Source organism: Argiope bruennichi, chromosome 3, assembly GCF_947563725.1.
Source record: "Argiope bruennichi chromosome 3, qqArgBrue1.1, whole genome shotgun sequence".
Classification (NCBI taxonomy): domain Eukaryota; kingdom Metazoa; phylum Arthropoda; class Arachnida; order Araneae; family Araneidae; genus Argiope; species Argiope bruennichi.
This window is the reverse complement of record NC_079153.1, coordinates 110778394-110800300: the sequence shown is the minus strand read 5'-3', so window position 1 is coordinate 110800300 and position 21907 is coordinate 110778394. Positions and strand designations below refer to the sequence as shown.

The window sequence follows — 21907 nt, the reverse complement described above, 5'->3', positions numbered from 1 at the left end:
ATTCATCTCAAGAAGGCTAGCCAGTTGGTTTCTCTGTGAAATCTACAATGTCATTGAGATTCTCCTCAAGCAGTTAAAGAAAACGAATAAGCAACTAATAGATTTCTAGAAATTACCACAGTAGTCTAAGAAATCATTGGAAGTTCACCGAATACATGCATGTAGACTCGTACTAGGTTTCTCTGCCATTTAGGTTTCGTATCCAATGACCCTAACCAACGGCCAAAATAATAAAAGGTTCCCCACAGAAGAAACGTAACCAAATACTGCTGTAATCCATTTCAAATATCAACGAATATGACAATTGCTGTGTTAATTGTGCGGAACAGGATGTTTGACAAATAAACATAAACACGAATGTCATTCATGACTACTCAAAGAATAAGCGGGAGTGATCTTCCTATAACTTTCTCGCATACTCTCTAATAAACTTCTCATGCCGGAGAATGCCTTGCAGGTATTGGTGCTCGGTAGTTACGAAACATAAAGCTTTGTCGTGAAATTAACGTTATTTCTGAATCTACCGTGTGGTATTTGGTGATTTTTTTTGGCGATTAATCCTATGTGGTTAATAGTATCCAAAATTTGAATTTGGCTTTTAGACGCTTTTTCCAAACCGATTGAAACAAACATTGACTCAGGATTCCATTTGTAGTCACATTTGTGACTACTTCTCATTAGAAACTTGATATATAGAAGTCACTGCATTTTTGGGTTATCACCTTTATATGTTTCTAAAGATTATCAATTCTTTGTTGAATTTGACCCAAAATTTTATAGGTACTCAATCTATAGATGTTAAATTTGCGTAAAGAATTTTATCTATCTAGCTGTTTTGGTTTTGTAATTATTGTGTTAACTTATATTCGGATAGACTTTTTTTTAGCAGATTTTGTTCAGAATTTGACAGAAATCCACAAATTTGGTATAAACTCCGTATACAAAATTGCATTGCTCGAGGTCAATGCATTTTTGTGTTATCTTTGTCGCAGATGGTTTCCAGGATTCGTTTTTGGATCTGAGATAGGTCTATAATGTGGGGATTCTTCAAAAGATCGATCTCGAATTTTTTGGCTATTACAATACTGCCTCTATGTTATGTATATATAAAGTATAAAAGGTTCCAACAGCCTGATGTAAACAAAAAAATAAATTTCTTTTTCTCAAGTCTTGTGCGCATGTCCAATTGTGTCGGACAAGACATTAGCGATACAAATTGTTATAGAAGCCTATAAAGCGGCATGAAATGCATTGATAGTTGTCGGGTTGTGAGTCCACTCGTAGCTCTCGCCAAACTGAAGAATGGAACAAAGAATTGGCGACAAACAGATATAGTATTTATTCTTAATTTTGGTGAGAAATTGAATGTTTTTACCCTGCCAAACCTGTATCAGTGTACTTTCCGCTGTCGCTTTTCCGGAATTTTGTGTCGATAAATGCCTTGCCGGTATATATCAAGCTTAAACACGAAAGAGGTCCGACTCCCGAAAATAACATTTTTGGAATTATTTTTGTTGGCCTGTGAACACAATCAATCAAAAACACTGCGAGCTATAATCATGAAATTCAATGTATGCTGTGCACATTAAAATTATAAATTTCAATCAAATTTTGGACAAAAATAGCTCAAAAGAAATCTATATGTGATTTCATGTGAACATACAAACTCAAACCGCAACGAGTTTAGAAAGATTAAATTTAGTATATAGTTTTATCATCATCTGTCGGCCTATGTAAATTTGTATGCGCTGATGTTATATTTCAGAAACATAATTATTTAAATTGATAAAGTTTATGATATATGATCTTGTGACCAAAAGTGAAAAAACTGTATCCAATTTTGGTTAAAAGGATGACTTTCAGCATGTAATCACTTTTCTTTGTTTGCCTACACCAGAAGTGGCAAATGCTAATTGTATCAATGACAATTAAATCGGCATATTATAAACAGCGATAATTAATTCTGCATATTACAATCAATGGTAATTAAGTCAGTATATTATAATCAATGGTAATTATATCAGTATATTATAATCAATGGTAATTATACCAGTATATTATAATCAATGGTAATTATATCAGTATATTATAATCAATGGTAATTATATCAGTATATTATAATCAATGGTAATTATACCAGTATATTATAATCAATGGTAATTATATCAGTATATATGCCTGTACTTCATCTGGACATACTTGCTTTCAACCTGTTGAACGTCCCAACTGAACTGGATTATTTTTATTCAGAGGCAATTATTACCGATTCTATTTTTTTTTCCTTGTTTTAATGTTTCTTATAAAGAGGAATAAAGAGAACAAGTTGTTCTGACACAAATACGAAAACGTTTCGATTAGAACCTTCTCTTTGATTTTGTTGTAATCCTTATTATTTTTCAAAACCATGAAAGAAAAAACGTGTCAATTAATAGCGTAAATTCATATCTCAATTCAGAAACACACTTAATCTTCAGGCATCATGGAGTAGATTTATCATGAAGTAGATTGCAAAATTATCAGAGTAGAAAGTCATCAGAAATCATGGAGTAGATTGCAAAATTATTTTAAGAAAAAGCCGTAAATTATAGAAATTAAACATCTTTAATTAGTTTACTAGAATTACTAAAGTTAACAAATCTCATTGCAAGATTCCATGATTTCGCATTAGTATCTTAAAATGATACCCAGTTTTTACGATATGCATTTGTTAGTGCTTGTGTAGTTAAAGATTGAATTGCAGCTACAATGATTTGCTTTATACCCTACAAACTACTACAATGCATCTAATACAAACGAATCCTCCATAATCTCATATGAAAAAAACTAAGGAACTTAATTTTGAAAATCGCTTGATATGACTGAACTTCCAAATAAAATGTTTTTCATTAAATCATCTTCAGTGCTGTACACAGTGCCATCTATCGGATTTTGAGGAATGATAATGTTGTGAAATAAAACTATATGCCGCGTTCGTGATATTTCAGAAATAAGAACTGTCATGATTTCGAATTATTATTTTTATATTATTTTTTCATATGTCCAAGAATTCTCGGGCTTATATTATAACAGAATTGAAAAAACCATTACAGATCAATTCTTTTTTAAAAAACTAAATATTCATTTATAGTTAATAGCTTGAGAAATATTTTCCAACTTAATAATTTTCCTCATTTATGAAGGAAATTAGTAAATAATTCGATTTTTCACAAAACCTATTTCCATAGTTTGGTGATCAAGACTCTGTTGACATTTTTATTTTTTCCTTCCTTCTCTTCACTGGCATTTTGAGACCAGTTTTATTTGAAACCCAAAGCAATGTTGCGTGAAAGGAGTCATCCTCCCTTGTGAGTTCAACATGCGATAAAAGCAGGGAGGACTAATTCAATCAATAACTTAGCTTTCAAGCCCCATCGAATGGTGGGGTGTAATGAAGTTAAATGAAGTGTGCAAAGAAAGGGGAAAAGTATATTAAAAGGGCCCGCGGCGGCTATGCTCCAACCTGTGAAGCTAATGCAAAAATCTCAGTCTTGACCGGGGGGATTCTGGGAAGTGCACTTAGGCTCTATCGTGACATATTCACAAGGACGGTTGAGGTTAATTTTTCTTGGATTACATTTAATTGAAGTCGTCAAGTCTTGACAACAAGTGAGTGGCTTAACTTTTAAATTGTTTACACAGCGAATGAAATTTGGCAGCATCTTGACAGGAGGGTTTGAAATATACGTGGCTAATTGTTTTAAGTAAAAAATGTTAAGCCTATATAACACTCAAAATTAAATATTTTATTTAAAGTATTTCAGGATGAATTTCGATGGATGGATTAATCTATCAACCCCACCTCTTAGAAAATCCAATGTTCGGCTCAAGTATTATTGTTCTAAGCTAAGTACGTTTGGAGCCGGGTTAATCTCTTTAGGGGTGCTTAGGTAGTGCAGGTCTCGAGGCTTCTTTCGTTTTCCCCATACCCATTTTCAAAAGCTAGGTATTTTATTTACAATTGGTTTTAATTTTAATATGCACTCAAACAATTTTAAGTGTGAAAACTTGAAAAACTAAAATAACGAAATTTTCAATTTAATTTTGGTCAGAGTTGATTTTAATATCTCGCCGATAAGAAAAAATTAAAATTTAAAAGTAATCTGAAACAAAACAGTAGATAAATAAATAAAACTTTTTAAATACAAATAAATTATGCTGCAAAAATTAGGTGATGTTTAGTTTTATGTAAGTAAGTTTAACCCTTACTAGGGCCGTGGGAAGTATGCTTCCCACCAAATTTATCAATCTTTGTATGAAATTTTGTAGGTTGGCATAAGTTCTGACAAATTTTTTTAGAAAAAAGACAGGAACTTATATGCTTCAGTTCTTTATCTCACACAAAATAATGTGTCTTGATTTGTTACTTAATTATTAATTAACCAAATTAATTAATTAATCAAATTAACAATTCGGATCAATTGATCAAGAACAATTTGAACATAATATGACTAGAAAAAAAATGGCCCTTTAAAGGGTTAAGTCAATGATTCTTGTAAATTAGATGAAAACTCAGAATTAAATTACTTTAAAAATTCCAGGATTTTTTTTTTTTTTTTTTTTTTTTTTTTGAGGTTTTATTCCTCTCCGAATTGCGGGCTCCTAGGCAGTTGCCTATTTGCGTGTTTATTAATTCGAGCCCCGGATATTATGGTTTAGTTCAAATGTTTGTCGACGATAAATGCAGTTTACACTCTTCCATATCTTACTCCCCCTCTTAATTAATGTGCTAGCAGTGAATATATTTATAATTTTAAAAGCATATCGGTGGAGACAGTTTGGTATGCAAGCAAATTATACTGCTGTTCAATTAAACTTGGGAATTGTAAAAATCGTTTTCATTCATATATTTGCTATTCTGAAGTTCGCAAATGTATCACCATATGAGATATATTTGCGATATATATGCATGGTAAATAAGTGATATATATGCGTCGTAAATTATCACTGTCATCTTAATCTATCATTGTCAAAGTGACAAGTATCAAAACATTATCGGAAACTTTTATAAAAAGTTAATCATTATTTAATCTTAAAACATTATAAAATGAAAATTTTAAAAAAGTGTCGTAACTCTTATCTTTAGAATAATAATCCGATAAAAAACAAATTTAATTATTTAAAATTATGAGAAATAAAAGAAATATGTTCTATTTCTTGGACAATAATAATAATAAAGTTTCAAAACTTTTATGAATGATTAATTTTTCATTCTTATTAAAAAACATAAATCAATCCACATTATTCAGTGTATATCTGATATTAACATATATCTGATCTTGTGCTTTTCTTTTTAAAATATTTAATTTTACTTAAAATTTTATCTTATTGCATTTTTACTATTTTTTTTTTTTTCAATTTAACAAATCTAAATTCGATGTCTTGAAGGATTTTATTATTAAAGAATCGAAAATATAAAAATTATATATCTTTCTTTTTTAAATTGTTGGCAATAAACGGATAGGTTTGTACGATGAACTAGCATTTGTATTCTTTGAAATGTGAAGGGGGAGGGGCAAAAAAAGAAAAAAAAAAGCTTCTTTACTTCTCAAATTAATGAAGAGTAATTATAATCGAAGCATAGTTAAAAATACCTTAATTGGAACTTTACATTATGTTTAAAAATAATTTTCTTACGTTTCTTGTGCAGTCTACCTTTCCCAGAGCGTTCCCAATTTTAGAGAATTAAAAAGAGTTAATTGAAATTGATTAATGAGATAAACTTCTTTTAGAAGTAATATTTTTCTTGAAATTAAAAGATGAATGATCATGTCGAAAAAAAAAATCCATTCATTTTTTTCCACTAGGAAATCAAAGCTATTTTGTTCATTATTTCCCATGATGCTATATTCTTTCAGGGTTATTAAAAACAACTTTAATTATAATTCTAAATTTGATATGATATGTAATTAAATTTTAGCCAAGAAGGTGAAAACGTTCTTTTCTTATAGTAATATTTCTGGATCGAATATTTCAAAGGTGCATTATTATTTTTCTGATTTCTGATTGACGCAATGTTGTAACAGTATTTATCGGATTTGTAAATGCTGATTCCAAAATATTATAAGTTACGGGAGTATTTGAATGGGTATTTAATTTCTTAATCAGTGAAAATCTCAAGCAAATGATGAAGATCATTAATAATTGGAAATAGATTTAATAAAAATTATTTAATTTAATTGATTTTTTTTATGTAAATTATTGCTTATTATATTTAGTTTCTATGTGAGCGATGATCTTGGTTTTGTACTAATTCAATTTGAAAGAGTTGAAACACGTTCCTTGCTCATTGAATTTTTTGGTGCCCAAAATACTTTATCTCTATAAATCGAAAATATTTTTTCGGAAATTAGGTTTAAATTTTGACACCTTATTCGATTTCCGATTATGAAGGTAACTCCCATTTCAATTGGTAATTTTCTATAAATATGTGGTGGGGCCTTTTTAGAAAGTCTTTGATTGGTTCTATTTGAAGTCTTTGATTGGTTCTATTTGAAGTCTTTGATTTGAAGTCTTTGATTGGTTCTATTTGAAGTCTTTGATTTGAAGTCTTTGATTGGTTCTATTTGAAGTCTTTGATTTGAAGTTTTTGATTGGTTCTATTTGAAGTCTTTGATTTGAAGTCTTTGATTGGTTCTATTTGAAGTCTTTGATTTGAAGTCTTTGATTTGAAGTCTTTGATTGGTTCTATTTGAAGTCTTTGATTTGAAGTCTTTGATTGGTTCTATTTGAAGTCTTTGATTGGTTCTATTTGAAGTCTTTGATTTGAAGTCTTTGATTGGTTCTATTTGAAGTCTTTGATTGGTTCTATTTGAAGTCTTTGATTTGAAGTCTTTGATTGGTTCTATTTGAAGTCTTTGATTGGTTCTATTTGAAGTCTTTGATTGGCTCTATTATAAAGTATGTTGAATAGTGACCGATATATTAAGTTAGTTTTGATTGGTATTATGTACGAACTAAGAGATGAACTAGTTTTGATTGGTATTATGTACGAACTAAGAGATGAACTAGTTTTGATTGGTATTATGTACGAACTAAGAGATGAACTAGTTTTGATTGGTATTATGTACGAACTAAGAGATGAACTAGTTTTGATTGGTATTATGTACGAACTAAGAGATGAGCTAGTTTTGATTGGTATTATGTACGAACTAAGAGATGAGCTAGTTTTGATTGGTATTATGTACGAACTAAGAAATGAGCTAGTTTTGATTGGTATTATGTACGAACTAAGAAATGAGCTAGTTTTGATTGGTTTATGTACGAACTAAGAGATGAGCTAGTTTTGATTGGTTTATGTACGAACTAAGAGATGAGCTAGTTTTGATTGGTATTATGTACGAACTAAGAGATGAACTAGTTTTGATTGGTATTATGTACGAACTAAGAGATGAACTGGTTTTGGGCTACACCGACTGAATTAAAACTTAGATGTTGAACTGCAATTATAGTTACAAAATCACAAATGAAATTCCATATATTTATTATCGTATTACATGCTTATGAAAGTATAGATGCACAAATGGTCAACTCCAACTCGGATTTAGTTCCAAATTTGAAATGTATCGACTCTTTAGATGTTGAGTCTATGTGCCAAATTTTATTTTTCTAGCTTCGTTTTGAAATGATCGTCTTATTTTGTATTCGGATATAGCCATATTTCCTTTTGGTGGTGGTAGTGTAGTGGTAAAGTAGTTCCGAATGTAAAGATGGCAAAAATATTATTTTCTAATTAATTGAATGTTTAATTAATCTCTGTACATTTAAAAGTTGGCAGCTGCAATATACCTGGTTTTTTATGTCTAGGCTCAAAGCGTTTTTAGTTATCTTCTTTTACTGTCAGATATAATTCCAAAAATGTGTTTTTCGGACTCATAGAAGTCTTGGCACATAGAAATTCGTCAAAATCTTAAGTTCTAATCTGAGTTTTGAATACTTTCTCTTTGCATATTTGGGCCACGGTGGCCTGGCGGTAAGATCTCGGCTTGTGAGCCGTAGAGTTTCAGGTTCGTGACCCGATTCCATCGAATAACCGTCGTGTAAGGGGGTCTGTTGTACGTTAAATCCGTCAGACCAAACGTCCTCCCGCTGGTGTGGTGCGGTGTGGAGAGGGGGGTGCCATCTCAGGTGTCGTCCTCGTCATCTAACCGCGGTTCAAAATGACGAGGTTCGTCTCAAAATTGCTCTAGTGTTGCTTCACAGCGGGACGTTAATATAACTAAACTTTGCATACTTCGAGTAACTTCGTATACGAGATTGTAAAAAATACTTGTGTTCACTTCAGTTTTGATAATAATCTCTGCTTACAAAATATCTCATAGAGTTATTGATAGTATGGAACAGATGCTAAATAGTTGGGGGAAAAAATTACATTTTCCATTTTTTTAATTGCATTTTTCGGAGGAAAAAAACAGCAACAAACGTTTCTATAAGAATTATTATTTTGCTCTGACTCTGCCTAATTTGTTTGGCCCGAGTTTTGAATTTGGCATGCTTAATCTGTGTATCTCAGTCTTTTATAAGACATAATAATAAATAAATTTATTGTATAAATTTATTTATTTTATTGTTTAATAAATCATAAATTTTTGCTTCTGTTTATTTATGTTTGGCTCAATGCTTCATTTTCTGAAGTTCAACTTCTTTATCTCCAAAATTGTGTCATGTCTGACTGTATGCGTAATTCTTTTTTTTTTTTTTTCTCCCATTATCTCCTTTAAACAGGGGATGTCCAGAAATGTTTTCTACCCCTTCTGAGTTCTGCTTCCTACATTCTTTCTATTCGGCTTTCATAGCTTTCGGCTAAGGGGACACAAGTCCTACGGGTGTTAAGTATCTCCCCTATCCTCTGTATCTTGACAGATTTACAACTGAGACATCTGTCGATACCCCAGGGACTTTGTCGCTTCTTTTGCTTCTGTAGAGATAGTAGTAGAGAATTTTTACTTTGGTCATTACTTACCGACGGCGACGTGCGAATGCGCGGGAAAAGTGTTGCGTTTGTGGCGCGCTTTCATGAAAGTGTATTTGCGAATTGGTGTTATAATTTTTTTTGAAAATTTGCTTTTTCCAAACAATTTTCTGTTAATATTTTGAATCTATTTGTGGATTACGTTTTGGATTTAAAATTTACACGATAGCACAACTGTGGGGCCAGTATTTATTTGTTGCGGAAGCATGAAGTTGAATGAGATGCACAGTATTAAAGTAAGTTTTGTATATAGTTTATATTTATTTTGTAAGAAGATGAATTATTATTAATATTCTCTAATTTTTGTATTTAATTTATTATACATATTGTTTTACCTTATAAACTACATAATCTTATCTTCCCAATATTTAAAATGAGTCTTCACGTATATCCAGTAAAAATCCAGATAAAAAGATACAAAATCCTTACATTTGGCTTCTGTTTATACTTTTTTTTCTGGATTTCATAGTAGAAGTGTAGGTATTTCCTCATATTTGTCTGTTTATGAAATGTGTATATGATATTTGAGGAAATAATTATAGCGAAACCTTCCATATATCCAAAATATCTATATGTAAAACAAATTTTAATTTTTTTTGTAAAATTAAAGAACACGATATAGATTTTTTTCCTCGATCTCTTTCATATTATACCAAACAGTGAAAAACTCGCCATGTATTAACCAATGAGTAAAGAATACAGTTTAGTTAACAGTTTTAAGCCTCGTTCCTAGGGATATGGACGTAAATTTGCCATCCGATCCATCGTAGGATTACTCTAGCGTGTCGCCTACGGCGTTAAGTGTCGGGAGCTTCAAGCAAACTGTCCGTAACTGAACAGACGTCAAAGAGCCCCGAAAAGCTACAAGTGAGGGCAAAGAGGGAAAAATGCACTTGACTGAAGGCGCGCACGATCTGTCGGAGCGCGGAGGATTGGAAACTTAGCATCAAACAAAAGCAAACAGTTGTTTGTTTTTTATTTGCGTCTTAATTTTGGGAAAATATGGTATATATAGGAATTTATTTTATTATTTTTTCCCATCTGTGGTGACGTTTGAATGTCTTTCTTATTACAAGGATAAATGTTTTTTCTCACTTTGTCCTCTTGTGATGATGGCAGTTGTTCAATTTGATTTCTTCAAAGATTATACTATCAAAAAATAATAAATATAAAAAGCAACATTTATTAAAAAACTAGATTAAATTTATTAAATTGAACGATAAATCAAAAACGTTATGCTGAATTTTTATTTTCTGTGTTCTGATAATTTCTGGATTTTTCAGTAATTTCGTTACTTCTGTGTCAATGATAAATCAAAAATGCTTTGAGCTAGATTCATACGGTCTTTACACCAAATTTGCAAATTTCTGTCAAATTTTGAGTGCAATCTGTTCAAAGGAATTCCCTCCGTCCTGATGTTAGAATATAAGTCAAACTATAACTAAAAAACGGTGAGAGGTAGATAGTAAGATTCGATACGCAGATTTAACATCTATAGTGAATAACACTTGTGAAACCTGTGAAATTTTGCCTTCGCCAAATTTAACCTCTAAATATTCAGTTATTTATATTATTATTGAGCAGAGTGAATGTTCTTGTTTTAACAGTTGAATATTGTTTTTCAGCGTTTTATTGAAATAATAATGTTAATCTGCAATATCGTAGATTTTGTATTCTGCTTTATACCATCCATTTTTATATGAACCCATGTGAGTTTTAATTTTAAAACAGAGTAGGTTTTTAAATATGTAACCAAATGACTAAAAGTCTTGCATGGAAACCGGCTCACCGTTTCCATGACATAGTAAAATCTGTATTATGTATTAACATATTCCCCGGATGGAACATTTATACCTCATCGGGATTGCGCTGTTTTCCGGACGAAAATGGGAGAAACCCTAACCGGCTTTCTGTTCGTGATCTGAATTCTGCGACGGACATCAATAACGGAAATTGCAAATATCACATTAGATTCGATCCATCTGAAATCAGATGTCATCAAACTTATTTTTAGAACTGACCAGGTGTTTAATCCTTTTCAGACGGCATTATCTGTGTCTACGGGACCAGATGTTTGAAAGTTCCGGATGTTGACAAAAGACGGACGACGGGCAAAAAAGAGAGATTTTCTGTTGTAGCTACCCCCCCCCCCGCTCCATCATTCGTTTTTTGTTGATTACCAGGTGTCACCTGTATATCAACTTGTCCCGATTTTCTTTAATTTTCTTTTTGTACTATATGTTTCACATGTGTTTTATTAATGACTCATCACCCCACTAGCTATGATGAGCCCCATGTGTCCGAAATATATGTGGGCGATAGCAGGTTGTCATGGCTAAAATACTATGCGATACTAGTAACTTTAAAGAAATCGTAATTGATGATACAATGGATATTTATTGTACTTTCCAAGTAATAAAAAAAATGGAAAACTCAGATTTCCTAATTCTTATTGCAATATCATATAGGTACCCCTAAAAAGTAGAACAAGCGTTAATATTGCATCTAGACATATTTCCAATTTTGCGAAGTTCGCTTAAATAAGACGGATAATTGTATCAACAGGGAACTTAATAATAAAAGGTATCTTTTTTTTTTTTAATTTTGGCATTTTAATACTATATTCATTGTGTAAAAATTTGACACAAAAATGCACTTGTAGTCACAAAATCCCATATCAAATATGATATATTTAAGTCACTGCATTTTTGAATGATCTTGTTTGCATGTTTCTGAAAATACTGTCCGACAGACGGTCTACCCCTTGTTGGATTTGGCTCAAACATGTCTACATTATAGATGTGAAATTTGGGTACCGAATTTTATTTCTCTAAATCTCTTCGTTTTGTAATTATCGTGTTTATTTATATTCGGACAGACGGACTTTCTCTGAACAGATTTTACTCACAATTTGGTACAAATCTGCAAATTTAGCGTAAAGACCGTATACCAAATTTCAATAACCTGTCTCAAAGTGCTTTTGAATTATCTTTGTCACATATAGACGGACGGACTTTTTCTAAAAATTTGTTATTCGAATTCTGGGAAGTCTAAAACATGGAGATTCGTCAAAATCTCGAGTTCGAATTTTTTGGCGAAAAAGACAATAAGTAAATGTTTCTCTTACTTTGATTAACAATTAGGTACGTGAATTTTCATGTACGGTCTTTCAACAAAATTTTAGATTTGTGTAATTTAAGACAAAGAATAAGTGAGTTGGGAAATTCTGTTCGAGGATGTTCATCCATTGAACCGCAGTAGTTAGCAAATTCTGAGAAAATAACCTTGAAATTTTCTGCGTCATTGATGTACTTTTATACTATTCGCGTCTGTGTGCGGAGAAGCAGCATGGGCGACTGATTGCATAGCTACCTGCTGGTCAGCCCTCAATGCTGCATGGAAATTAATTTAAAATCAAATTAATTAATTCGAATTACGAAATAGTTCCTCTTGGTTTCTGTTCTTTTAGTGTCTGTCTGAAGTTAGTTTCATCATGGCTAAAAGTATTTGCGTCGTATTTTAATTTAAGATGAAAAGAAGTCAAAGAATAAAATAAGTCTTTTTGGGAGGATGTGGAGATCAAATCCATTTCATATTTTCTCTTTTCTTTCATGAAGTAAAGAAAGGAAAAATATAGTAAAAATATATTGTATACTGTATTGTCAATACTGTACAAAAGTCATCAAATATCTAGTTAGGTCAGGAAATTAGAATTTAACAAATACTCTATTATTATGTTCATAAAGCTGGGATCTGTAAATTGATATATACATGATGCAAAAAAAATCATTTAGAATGCTTTATTAGACTTAATCGTAACTTGGTCGTTGGACTTAATCGTCCGCTGTGGTCAAGTGGTAAAGTCTTGGCTTCGGACCTGCAGGGCACCAAATTCGAAACCCTATTTTATTAATGATCCGTTGTAACGATTCAGCTCCCTTGCCCTGAAACACCTGTTGACCACTGTACCTTTCTCTGGTTCTCACACGTGATAATTGGTATTTCCGGCCAGCTGTGTCATCAACTGGCACCCACACCACGCACCCACATTGTAAAGTGCCTCCAGACGGAAGATCCTCTGCCTGAGTAGGGTCATCTTGCCATTAGTTGAGTCCAGATAAAGAACCACACCTACGTTTTTCGTCGTTCCAAGGAAATAAATCGTATCTTCAAAAGGGTAGCGTGTCAAACCCTTCGGATGTAAATCTTTCAGCTGTGAGGGTGGAACATTAACGGGCATCTCCACGGTCGACTGCAGACCATTGACGTTTTTTCTGAACGGCTATTGAGTAACAAGGGGCTCAAGTGCACCAATGTGAAAATGAGAGGCGGAGATTGGACAGAAAATAAAATTCGAGATTTTTGGAAGAAGAGAGAGGGGAGAGAGTCGTTTTGAGGAAAAGTCAGAGAAGCTTCGGGCTGTGATTCGGGCTTCTGAGTAAAGATCTGCCCAATGCAAATCGGTGGATTCCTAGAGCTACCTTTGTAGTAGCCTGATGCGCTAACAGCCTGTTAGCTTTTCTTGTGAGGTTATTTCTCCGAAACTAATCGTTGAACTATTCTTGTTTAACATTCATCTGTGTTATAAATATTATCATTCATATTAACCTAGATGAGAATGAGTTATTCTTATGTACATAAGGCTGTAAATAAAGAAATTTTCTTTAAACGCTACCCACTTATTTGATCGGACAGGATTAAGTCATTACACCTGTTAGATTTGGTTCAAAATTTGATGAAAAATTCTGTAAAGTAGTTAAAAGTGTAAAGCAATCATTTGCCAAAGTTGTGACGTTTTTGAATGATCGCTTTTGCATGCATGAAAAGAACAGACTTGACAGATGATCAACCCTTTTACGGCTCTGGCTCCTAATTTGTTACATATTGATATTTTAAATGCTGAATCTGTATACCAAATTATATCCATTTAGTTGTCTTTCTTTTGTAATATCTTATTAACTCATATTCGGGCAGCCTGGCAGAACTGAATTGATTTCGTTCAAAATGAAGGAGAAATCTATTATACCAAATCTATATTACCAAATTAAATCAAAGCATTTTGGAATCATCTGGGTTATTGGCAAATAGGTATAATTCCCAAAATGTGTTTTTCGGATTCAGGGTGGTATGAAATCCTGGATTCTTCAAAATTTCGAATTCGTATTTTTAGTTAATAGGAATATTTTCTCTTCGTAAAGGTGGAGGTGAAAAGCGAAGAATGATCTGTCAGTGTTAGAATAAGTTTAGAAAATTTTTATGCATATCTCTCGGATTTATTTGTTGTTTACCTATCACTTGTATTGCTAAATTATTTAAGTCCCCACATTGTACATAATACTGTTTATTGGTACTGAGGGGATATATTCTTGATATCTTCTAACAATAGATTAAGTTATTTTTTTATAGATATGATTTTTTTTATCTTAATATTTGAATTACTTTATATTTAAAAAATATTTATATCATTTAATATAAGTTCATGTTGGTGATTACAATTCATATTAATGTGAAAGGAAAGGGAAATTGATGCTCTTCATTTAATTATATATTTGTGATCAATTCAATTACTTTTTTTTGACAATATGTTCTCAAATTTGGAATACTACATGTAATGCGTTTTTTAAAAGATACATAATATACAATGTCATACCTATTTTTTGGTTATTTTTGCCAGTATTTATCTAATACACTTAAAGGCCGCAGTTGTCTGTTGGGAATTATGAATTTGAGAGTCCGCAGAGTTGACGCCTGATTTCACAAAACATTCGCTTTGTAAGCATAGTTGTAATCATGAACCAAAGGTTATCACATAGATGTAACGTGAAAGAGTGGGCTTTAACTGAGATGCCCTTATTATTTGGCTATTGTTCAAAATCATAACTTTTCTGAAGTATTGCATATCATGTTTCGGAAGACGGGGTGATAATTTTACTGCACTAAACTCTAAAACTAGCATTCTTTATTTTCTTAAGATTTAAGATACCATATTTTTATATTACCGCTAAGGTATTTTGAAACGTGTCTTTGCTTTAAAGTAAGTTGTATCTAGAATTACCATTATTAATTATAATTTTCACCGAATTGGAAACAGTCGGTTAATTGGTTTAATTTCAAGCGTATTTTCATGTCCGAAATTCACTGTTTTTGTATATCGATTCTATGATATATTTGCATTTTTATGTGAAAAAGTTTTAAACACATTTCCTTTATTCAATATAATGAATTCGAAAAGCGGGGGTGGGGGCATATTCTAATGTGTTCTCACCATCATATGAACGAAAGTCGCGGACGACAGGTGATAAGAGCTTTAGGCCAAAGCATTCAAAGTTCGAGTCTAGTGCTAATTTTCGCGTTGGTGTGATGTGAACATTTTAGAAAAGGGATTCTCATTGTCTGAGCATGGTTCACAATTTTAAAATCCATCTCAAAATAGCCTCCTTTTTGTTCTAAGTCAGATTCTATATATAATTAAACTAATCAAATCATCATTTGAATGCTATCTGATATTTCAAATAGGTTTGAACTACTAAACCATTTATCTACTTTGCGAAAAGATTTTCTTCTGCCCGCCAATTAATGCTCCATCCAATCAGAATAAATGCTGCGTCGCTGTTTTTTGCTTCGTGCCAAAAATGACTTCTGCTTGTTCAGCAACCAATTCTCTAATTCTTGTTCAAATTTATCACATTGGAATGATACTTAAAAAACAGTTTGTGAATTAAATATGACTTCTGCTTGTTCAGCAAGAAATTCTCTAATTCAAATTTATCACATTGGAATGATACTTTAAAAACAGTTTGTGAAATAAATATCATTTGCGTAATATTTACTATCAGCGTTTTAAATTGTCTTTTATTTTCTGAACTCCTGTCTGTCTAACCTGGATTATACAACTGCTTAATTTCACCATGCATTTCTTTCTGTGTTTTATTCCAATTAGAAAGAATTTCCTTTCAGTTTGGGCGCATTTCCGATTTAATTATTAGTGCCAAGTTTTTATTTTTTAGTTTCTCGATATCAGTTTTATTTTAATCACGTGATTGCAAACTGCTAACTGTGAAGTATCTTTTGCTAACAGTCTTGTTTTGTTGACTCTGTTACAATTATGCGTCATCTGACGTGGAATGTTCTTTTGCCACCTGTATTAGCTTACGTCAGCTTTTACTTCAATCAACAATTTTATTTTTCATGTCACTGTAATATTTTATTGAACAAAAATAAAGAAACTAAGTGCATCATCTGACGCAAAAAGTTCTTTGACCACTTATACTACTTCTCGTTCATTTCTGCACCAGATAAACTGGACAAATGGAACGGATTCCTTTAAGATTCCCCATGTATTCGGATCTGGTTGCGTTAACGCTTTAACCTACAACTACGGGCAATGTTATTGATTTATATTATATTTTAGAGATTGATAATAATTCTTTTGAATATTTACCGCAATTATTACATCAGGTTGCAATTACCTATCAAATATCCCACAAAATTAAACCAGTTGTGTCTTATATGCAGCAGTTACATTCCATAAGCCGTGCACGTACAACTTAGGACCGATTTGCCAAACCGTGGAATGACTCGAAGTCAGCGCCACCTTGTTTATGCTTTAGGTCCAGACTTTTGGAAGATAAATCGTAGGTTAAAGGGTTAAATGAGTCGAAGGTTTAACGATCCATCTATTGGTATAATTAAGAAGTTTGGAGACTGAGAATGCAAGTTCAGATCTTATTTTTGTCATCTAACACGTTTCAAAATTATGAGATCTATCATATGAAAACTCTGTTGTTTCTTCAAAACAGGCTGTTAATGTAACATAACTTAACTATGCAAATCATTGCGAATTAGCAACAATTTACTTAGGAACAGGGATATAAAGTGATGTTTCAATCAGAACGCATAACAGCAAGCAGTATTCTTAGTTAAATGGAGGCTGAAAAGCATATATTTTATTCGGCCATGGTAGTTATTATTAAATTATGATACTGTGTTTGTAAATTTACTTTCCCGATTCTCGTTACTATTTTTAGGTAGATTCCTATTATATAATATGCGTAGTAGCATATTAATGGCAAAGCGTCATACGCATATTATATAATATGCATAGTAGCATATTATATAATATGCGTATAACGCTTTGCCCTTGCTACCTTGTGACCAGGATAACTAGAGTAATTTTGTTTGGATTTTAACTGGCGTGGAATATGTTGTTAGAAATGTAAAAATTTCGGCCCATCTAGTCCAAAGTGGGTGGGAATGGTGGGTGTTACAACTTCACGCCGATAGATGGCGTATCTGTCGAGTACAAAGTTATGTTAATTCTTTTTTGTATCAGAACGTAGTGTGTGTGTAAGAACGATGTTGGGTCCTAAACGTGGCACCAATTGTGAAAGGTGTCCTAATCTGTAATAGTCTACATGAAGTGGCACAAAAAATGTGTCCGAAAATAAAATGGTGTTCACCAGAAAGAAATGAGTAATTATTTGAAGAGAATTACAGTGGGGTGGGGCTAGAAATTTTCATTTCGTTATAACTTTCTTAATATTGAAAGTAGAAAAATGAATCCAATTAATAAATAAACGCCTCATTCAGACGAACAACTTTTGTATTGAAAGTTTTACGATTATTGCAATATCTGGCTGAAGAGTGATTTTCAAGTCCCAATATTGACTGTATATCTAACATCAACAATTTATGTTACCAGATAGTAACTTAGATGTAAAGGAATATGCCTTTGCCGTCCAATTTGCCGAGGCAAAGGTAGATTCCTTTACATCAAATTTTTCAAGATGCATTGAAAAGAATATACGTTTGAATAATAGATCTCTTCCCCCATCACTTCTCTCAACTTGTTTTGCATCGAAACAGTAACGCTTGACCATTTTTTAAAAAAGTCTTTTTAGGAATATCATGGATGCATTGTTGATATATGAATGAGCTATTTGTTATCACACTTTTGTGTTAAAAATTTAATGTTTTGTGAAACTAGTTCTGCATGAATTTATGTTTGGTTGAAAATGACTTGATGTCCTTTTTCTTTTTATGCATGTTCTGTATATCTGTAGTGGTGTTTTGGTTAGATGTCTCAGATATCTCGTGCACATTAGAATGACGACGTAATCAAATGGGCATTTAATGAATTTTATTTTCTTATAGGGAATGACTTATTCCACATTAAGTTAGTAAGCATCAGGATATGAAGTGGTTGTATGAAAATGGTATGTAGCGATAACCTTTTGTTATTTGTTACCATTTGAGTGTTTTATATGACCACGTTTTTAATACTTTATCAGTTTTCATTGTACGAGATTGTAGTATCAAAGAACTTTGTGGTCTTATCAAGGACTACCAATTCCAAGTAGTCTAGTGAAAGCTTTATTGTATGAAATTGCGATTTCAACGATCTTTGTAGTCCTGTCGAGGATTGTCATAAGCAAATAGAACTATAAAATTTGTATCAGTTTTATCATATGAGATTGGGGTTTTCTAAAACTTTGTGATCCTTGCGAGGATTGCTGTGAGCAAGTAGTCCAACAAAAGTTTTATCACTTTTATTGGATGAGATTGCAGTTTCATAAAGCTATTTTGTCCTATCAAGGATTATCATATGTAAGTAGTGCAATGAAATTTTTATCGGTTTTATCATGTGGGACAGTGGTTTCGTAAAGCTTTGTGGTCCTTACGAGGGTTGCTGTGAGCAAGTAGTCCAATCAAAGTTTTATCACTTTTATTGGATGAGATTATAATTTCGTAAGGTTTTGTGATTTTACCGAGTAATTCAGGGAAAAATTTCCACTTTGTTTGCTGTGCATAGGGTACCTATTATATACAACGAGCATCAAGCATTGTAAGCATGAAATTTGTATTCCATGTGGCCAGTTTGCTCGTAATCGACTGGTTTAAATTATCATCACGGTGTAACATTCCCCGTTTCCCAGTACTGATAACACATTGTGTTGTACTGATTCATTGTGTCGTTTTAATATGAATACTTGCAACTTCACTTTAGTAAGAATGAATGTAATGATGAAATAATAAGGCATAATCGTATTAGTTATGTTGTGTCTGCAAGATTTGTATGATTTTGCTATAAATCTACGAAGACAATGCATCCATTGTATCTATTACTTTGTGTTAGGGGATAGATTTTCAGATGACGTTTTTCGTATTCTGTAGATCGTAAAAGAAGTTTTACGAACTCCTTTAATGGAAGCCCTTAGTTGCAAAAATTTAATGTTTTTGTGTTTTTATTTCTTTTTATATCAGCTAGTGAACTCTTTTCCGATACCTCGTGATTTTAAATGAATTTTCGCATTATCAAAGGTTTGTCCGAAGCTTTATTTCCGTAAAATGATGTTTTTAACTGCCTAATTTTATGTAAGCTGAAATCTAATTTTTATTTTCCCGAATCTATTTGTTTTATCTACCAAAGATGCAAATATCTGTGTCTTCAACAATACGAAAAACAATTGAAACCTTTCTATTTGTGTAACTAATTGAAAACCAAAAAGTTGCTTTGGCTGATTACTTTCACTCGTAAACAACAGACAGCAAAGCAATTAAGTTATTCATTCTTTCTTTTTATCCCCCTTTTCAACCAATTTCCACCTGGCTTTTTTCTTCTTTTGGAAACTATATATGATTATTCCATTTTTAAAGTGATTGTGAAATCGTTCTCGGACAAGTCTGATATTGTTCTGAACTTGCAAATTTCTGCACGTGAAAATTAAAGGTTGATCTTTCGACTTGCACGCAGGGAAGAAAGGGATTTTGTGCATGGGGCTTTTCCTGTTGCTCTAGGATGACTATCGATCCCCCTTTCCGTTTCCATAGAAACGCTGGAGGTGAGAGGACGGGAAATGCAGCTGACAGAACAAGTGGTCACTGGCCTTTTCCACCCTCTTGGGCGCATGCATATCCGTCCCCAAACGGACGCTTCCGACTGAAAAGGCAAGAGGGGGTGCAGAGAACCCTTGTCGCCACTTTTTAGGGCCGTGCGCTAAGTAAATAACTTAGAAAATAGGTTACAAAGATACGTTTTAGGGTAACAGTTTGTGAAATGTTTGTCTTTAAACAATGCAGATATCATATTTATTGTCTCAGCATTCATGGACGCTTTCTTTAAATTTCACGTAATCTGTAGAAAACATAGATCACAATAGCCTGCAGGTATTATTTTTAACTTTCCACACGTTATTTATCTACTGCATCATATTTTACATTGAAATAGTCAGTAGTTATTCAATTCTTGCGCAAGTCGATTCTGACAAATTAAAAAAAAAATTGTTAGTTCTAATATTCTAATGAGAAAAGTTCTTTAATGTTCTATTAAAATTGTTCCAAAATGTAAATCAATTTTTTTTCCTTTGTCATCCTTCACTTAATTAGTAAGTTTCCAAAGAATGGGGATAGAGACGCATGCGAAATTGAAAAAAAGTATTGTCTGAATAATTATAAAGTGTGCCAAATTTGGCGGATTTTTTTTTCTGAAAAATATTTGAGATAAAAAAAAAGATAATAGTAGCGATCCAAAGTATTGCTACATTTCCAGCTAAACAAATAAATAGCAGAATTCTTGGCCGTAATATCTTATGATTGGTTATTCTATTATTTTAATATTTTAAAAATATTATAGCAACTATGATATGTCCATAAAATATATATATTTAGCATCATCGTTCTAAACATAGTACTAAAACAGTGGAGAATATTGATATGAAATGTATTTAAAAAACACCAAAAGAATTTTATTAATATTGAAACAAAAAGAAAAATGCTAGAATCGCATGTTCTGGCACGTGCATTGCAGCGTTTTTGGCATCGAATTTTATCATTCTTAAGATCGATAAATTTTATTTTTGTAATTATTGCACAATATTTTTAATTTCCAGTTAATAGTACTTATTTTACTTCTCAGTGTTTTTGTTTAGCATAATTCAGTGTTTTTTGCTCCAAACCTGTGTCATAATGTTATAATTGGATAATTTATTACCTGCTTATATACGAAGTACAAAGAAAGTAATATAATTGTCGAATTAGAAAAACACATTTTTGGTACACATTTTTTTCTGTAACAAAGATAATACAAAAAAACTTTGAACTAGATGGATGAAATTTACTGTACTGTCTTTAACCCCTTACCTGCCGAGAATAACTTGCAAGATTCGGTCCCCATTGCCACGAATATATATACGTATATAGTTGCGAGACGTATATATACGCCAGGGGCAGTTAACACATTGACTTAGGAAGACGTATATATACGGCCGCGGCAGGCAAGGGGTTAAACTAAATTTGTAAATCTCTATCAAATTTTAAGCAAAATCCGTTCAGAGGAAGTCAGTCTGTCCGGCTGTTCGAAAGTAGATAACACAGTAACTCCAAAACGAAAGGCACTAGATGGATAAAATTTGGTACACAGATTTAACATCCTGTAGACACCCATCAAGTTTTGAGCCAAATCCAACAAATGGTTGCCCGTCCGTCGATCTGTTCGTTCAGAAACATGTAAATGCAATAACTGAAAAGCGCAAATGACTGAGGTACATCAAATTTTGTATATGATTTTATGACTATAAGTGTAGCTTTATATTAAATTTTTGTTATAATCGGTGTAGAAAAACATAAATTCTACATTCTAGTACAATTAAATGTAACATAGTAAATTAACCGTCAAAAAAACTCGCCAACTATGACACGATATAGATAAGGTAAAAATGCTAAATTCACATCAACGATTAATATTTCATAACTATTATAGTGTCATGCAAGACATTTTTTCGGATAAACTTTTTTAGAGGCGAGAAAGTTTTGTGGAGACTACTCCCGTTGGTTATTTGTCATCAATTTATAATGTGTGGATCCTAGCACAGCCCACCTCTTGGCGTCTTTTTGAATTCTCAC

At 32.3% G+C, this 21907-nt stretch overlaps 1 protein-coding gene across 6 annotated transcripts in view; it reads left to right on the top strand.

Moving 5' to 3' along the window:
- The window catches only part of LOC129962579 (zinc finger MIZ domain-containing protein 1-like), a 336461-nt gene that overhangs the window by 102817 nt on the left and 211737 nt on the right, over positions 1-21907 (top strand). Inside the window, exon 2 of one of the 6 annotated variants that reach the window (XM_056076373.1) lies at positions 18161-18222. The exons of the other annotated variants lie outside the window; for them this stretch is intronic. Within the exon in view, the coding sequence (XP_055932348.1) occupies positions 18214-18222 (9 nt within the window). The 5' untranslated portion in view covers positions 18161-18213. The remainder of the gene's footprint in view (positions 1-18160; positions 18223-21907) is intronic. 6 annotated transcript variants of the gene reach the window in all.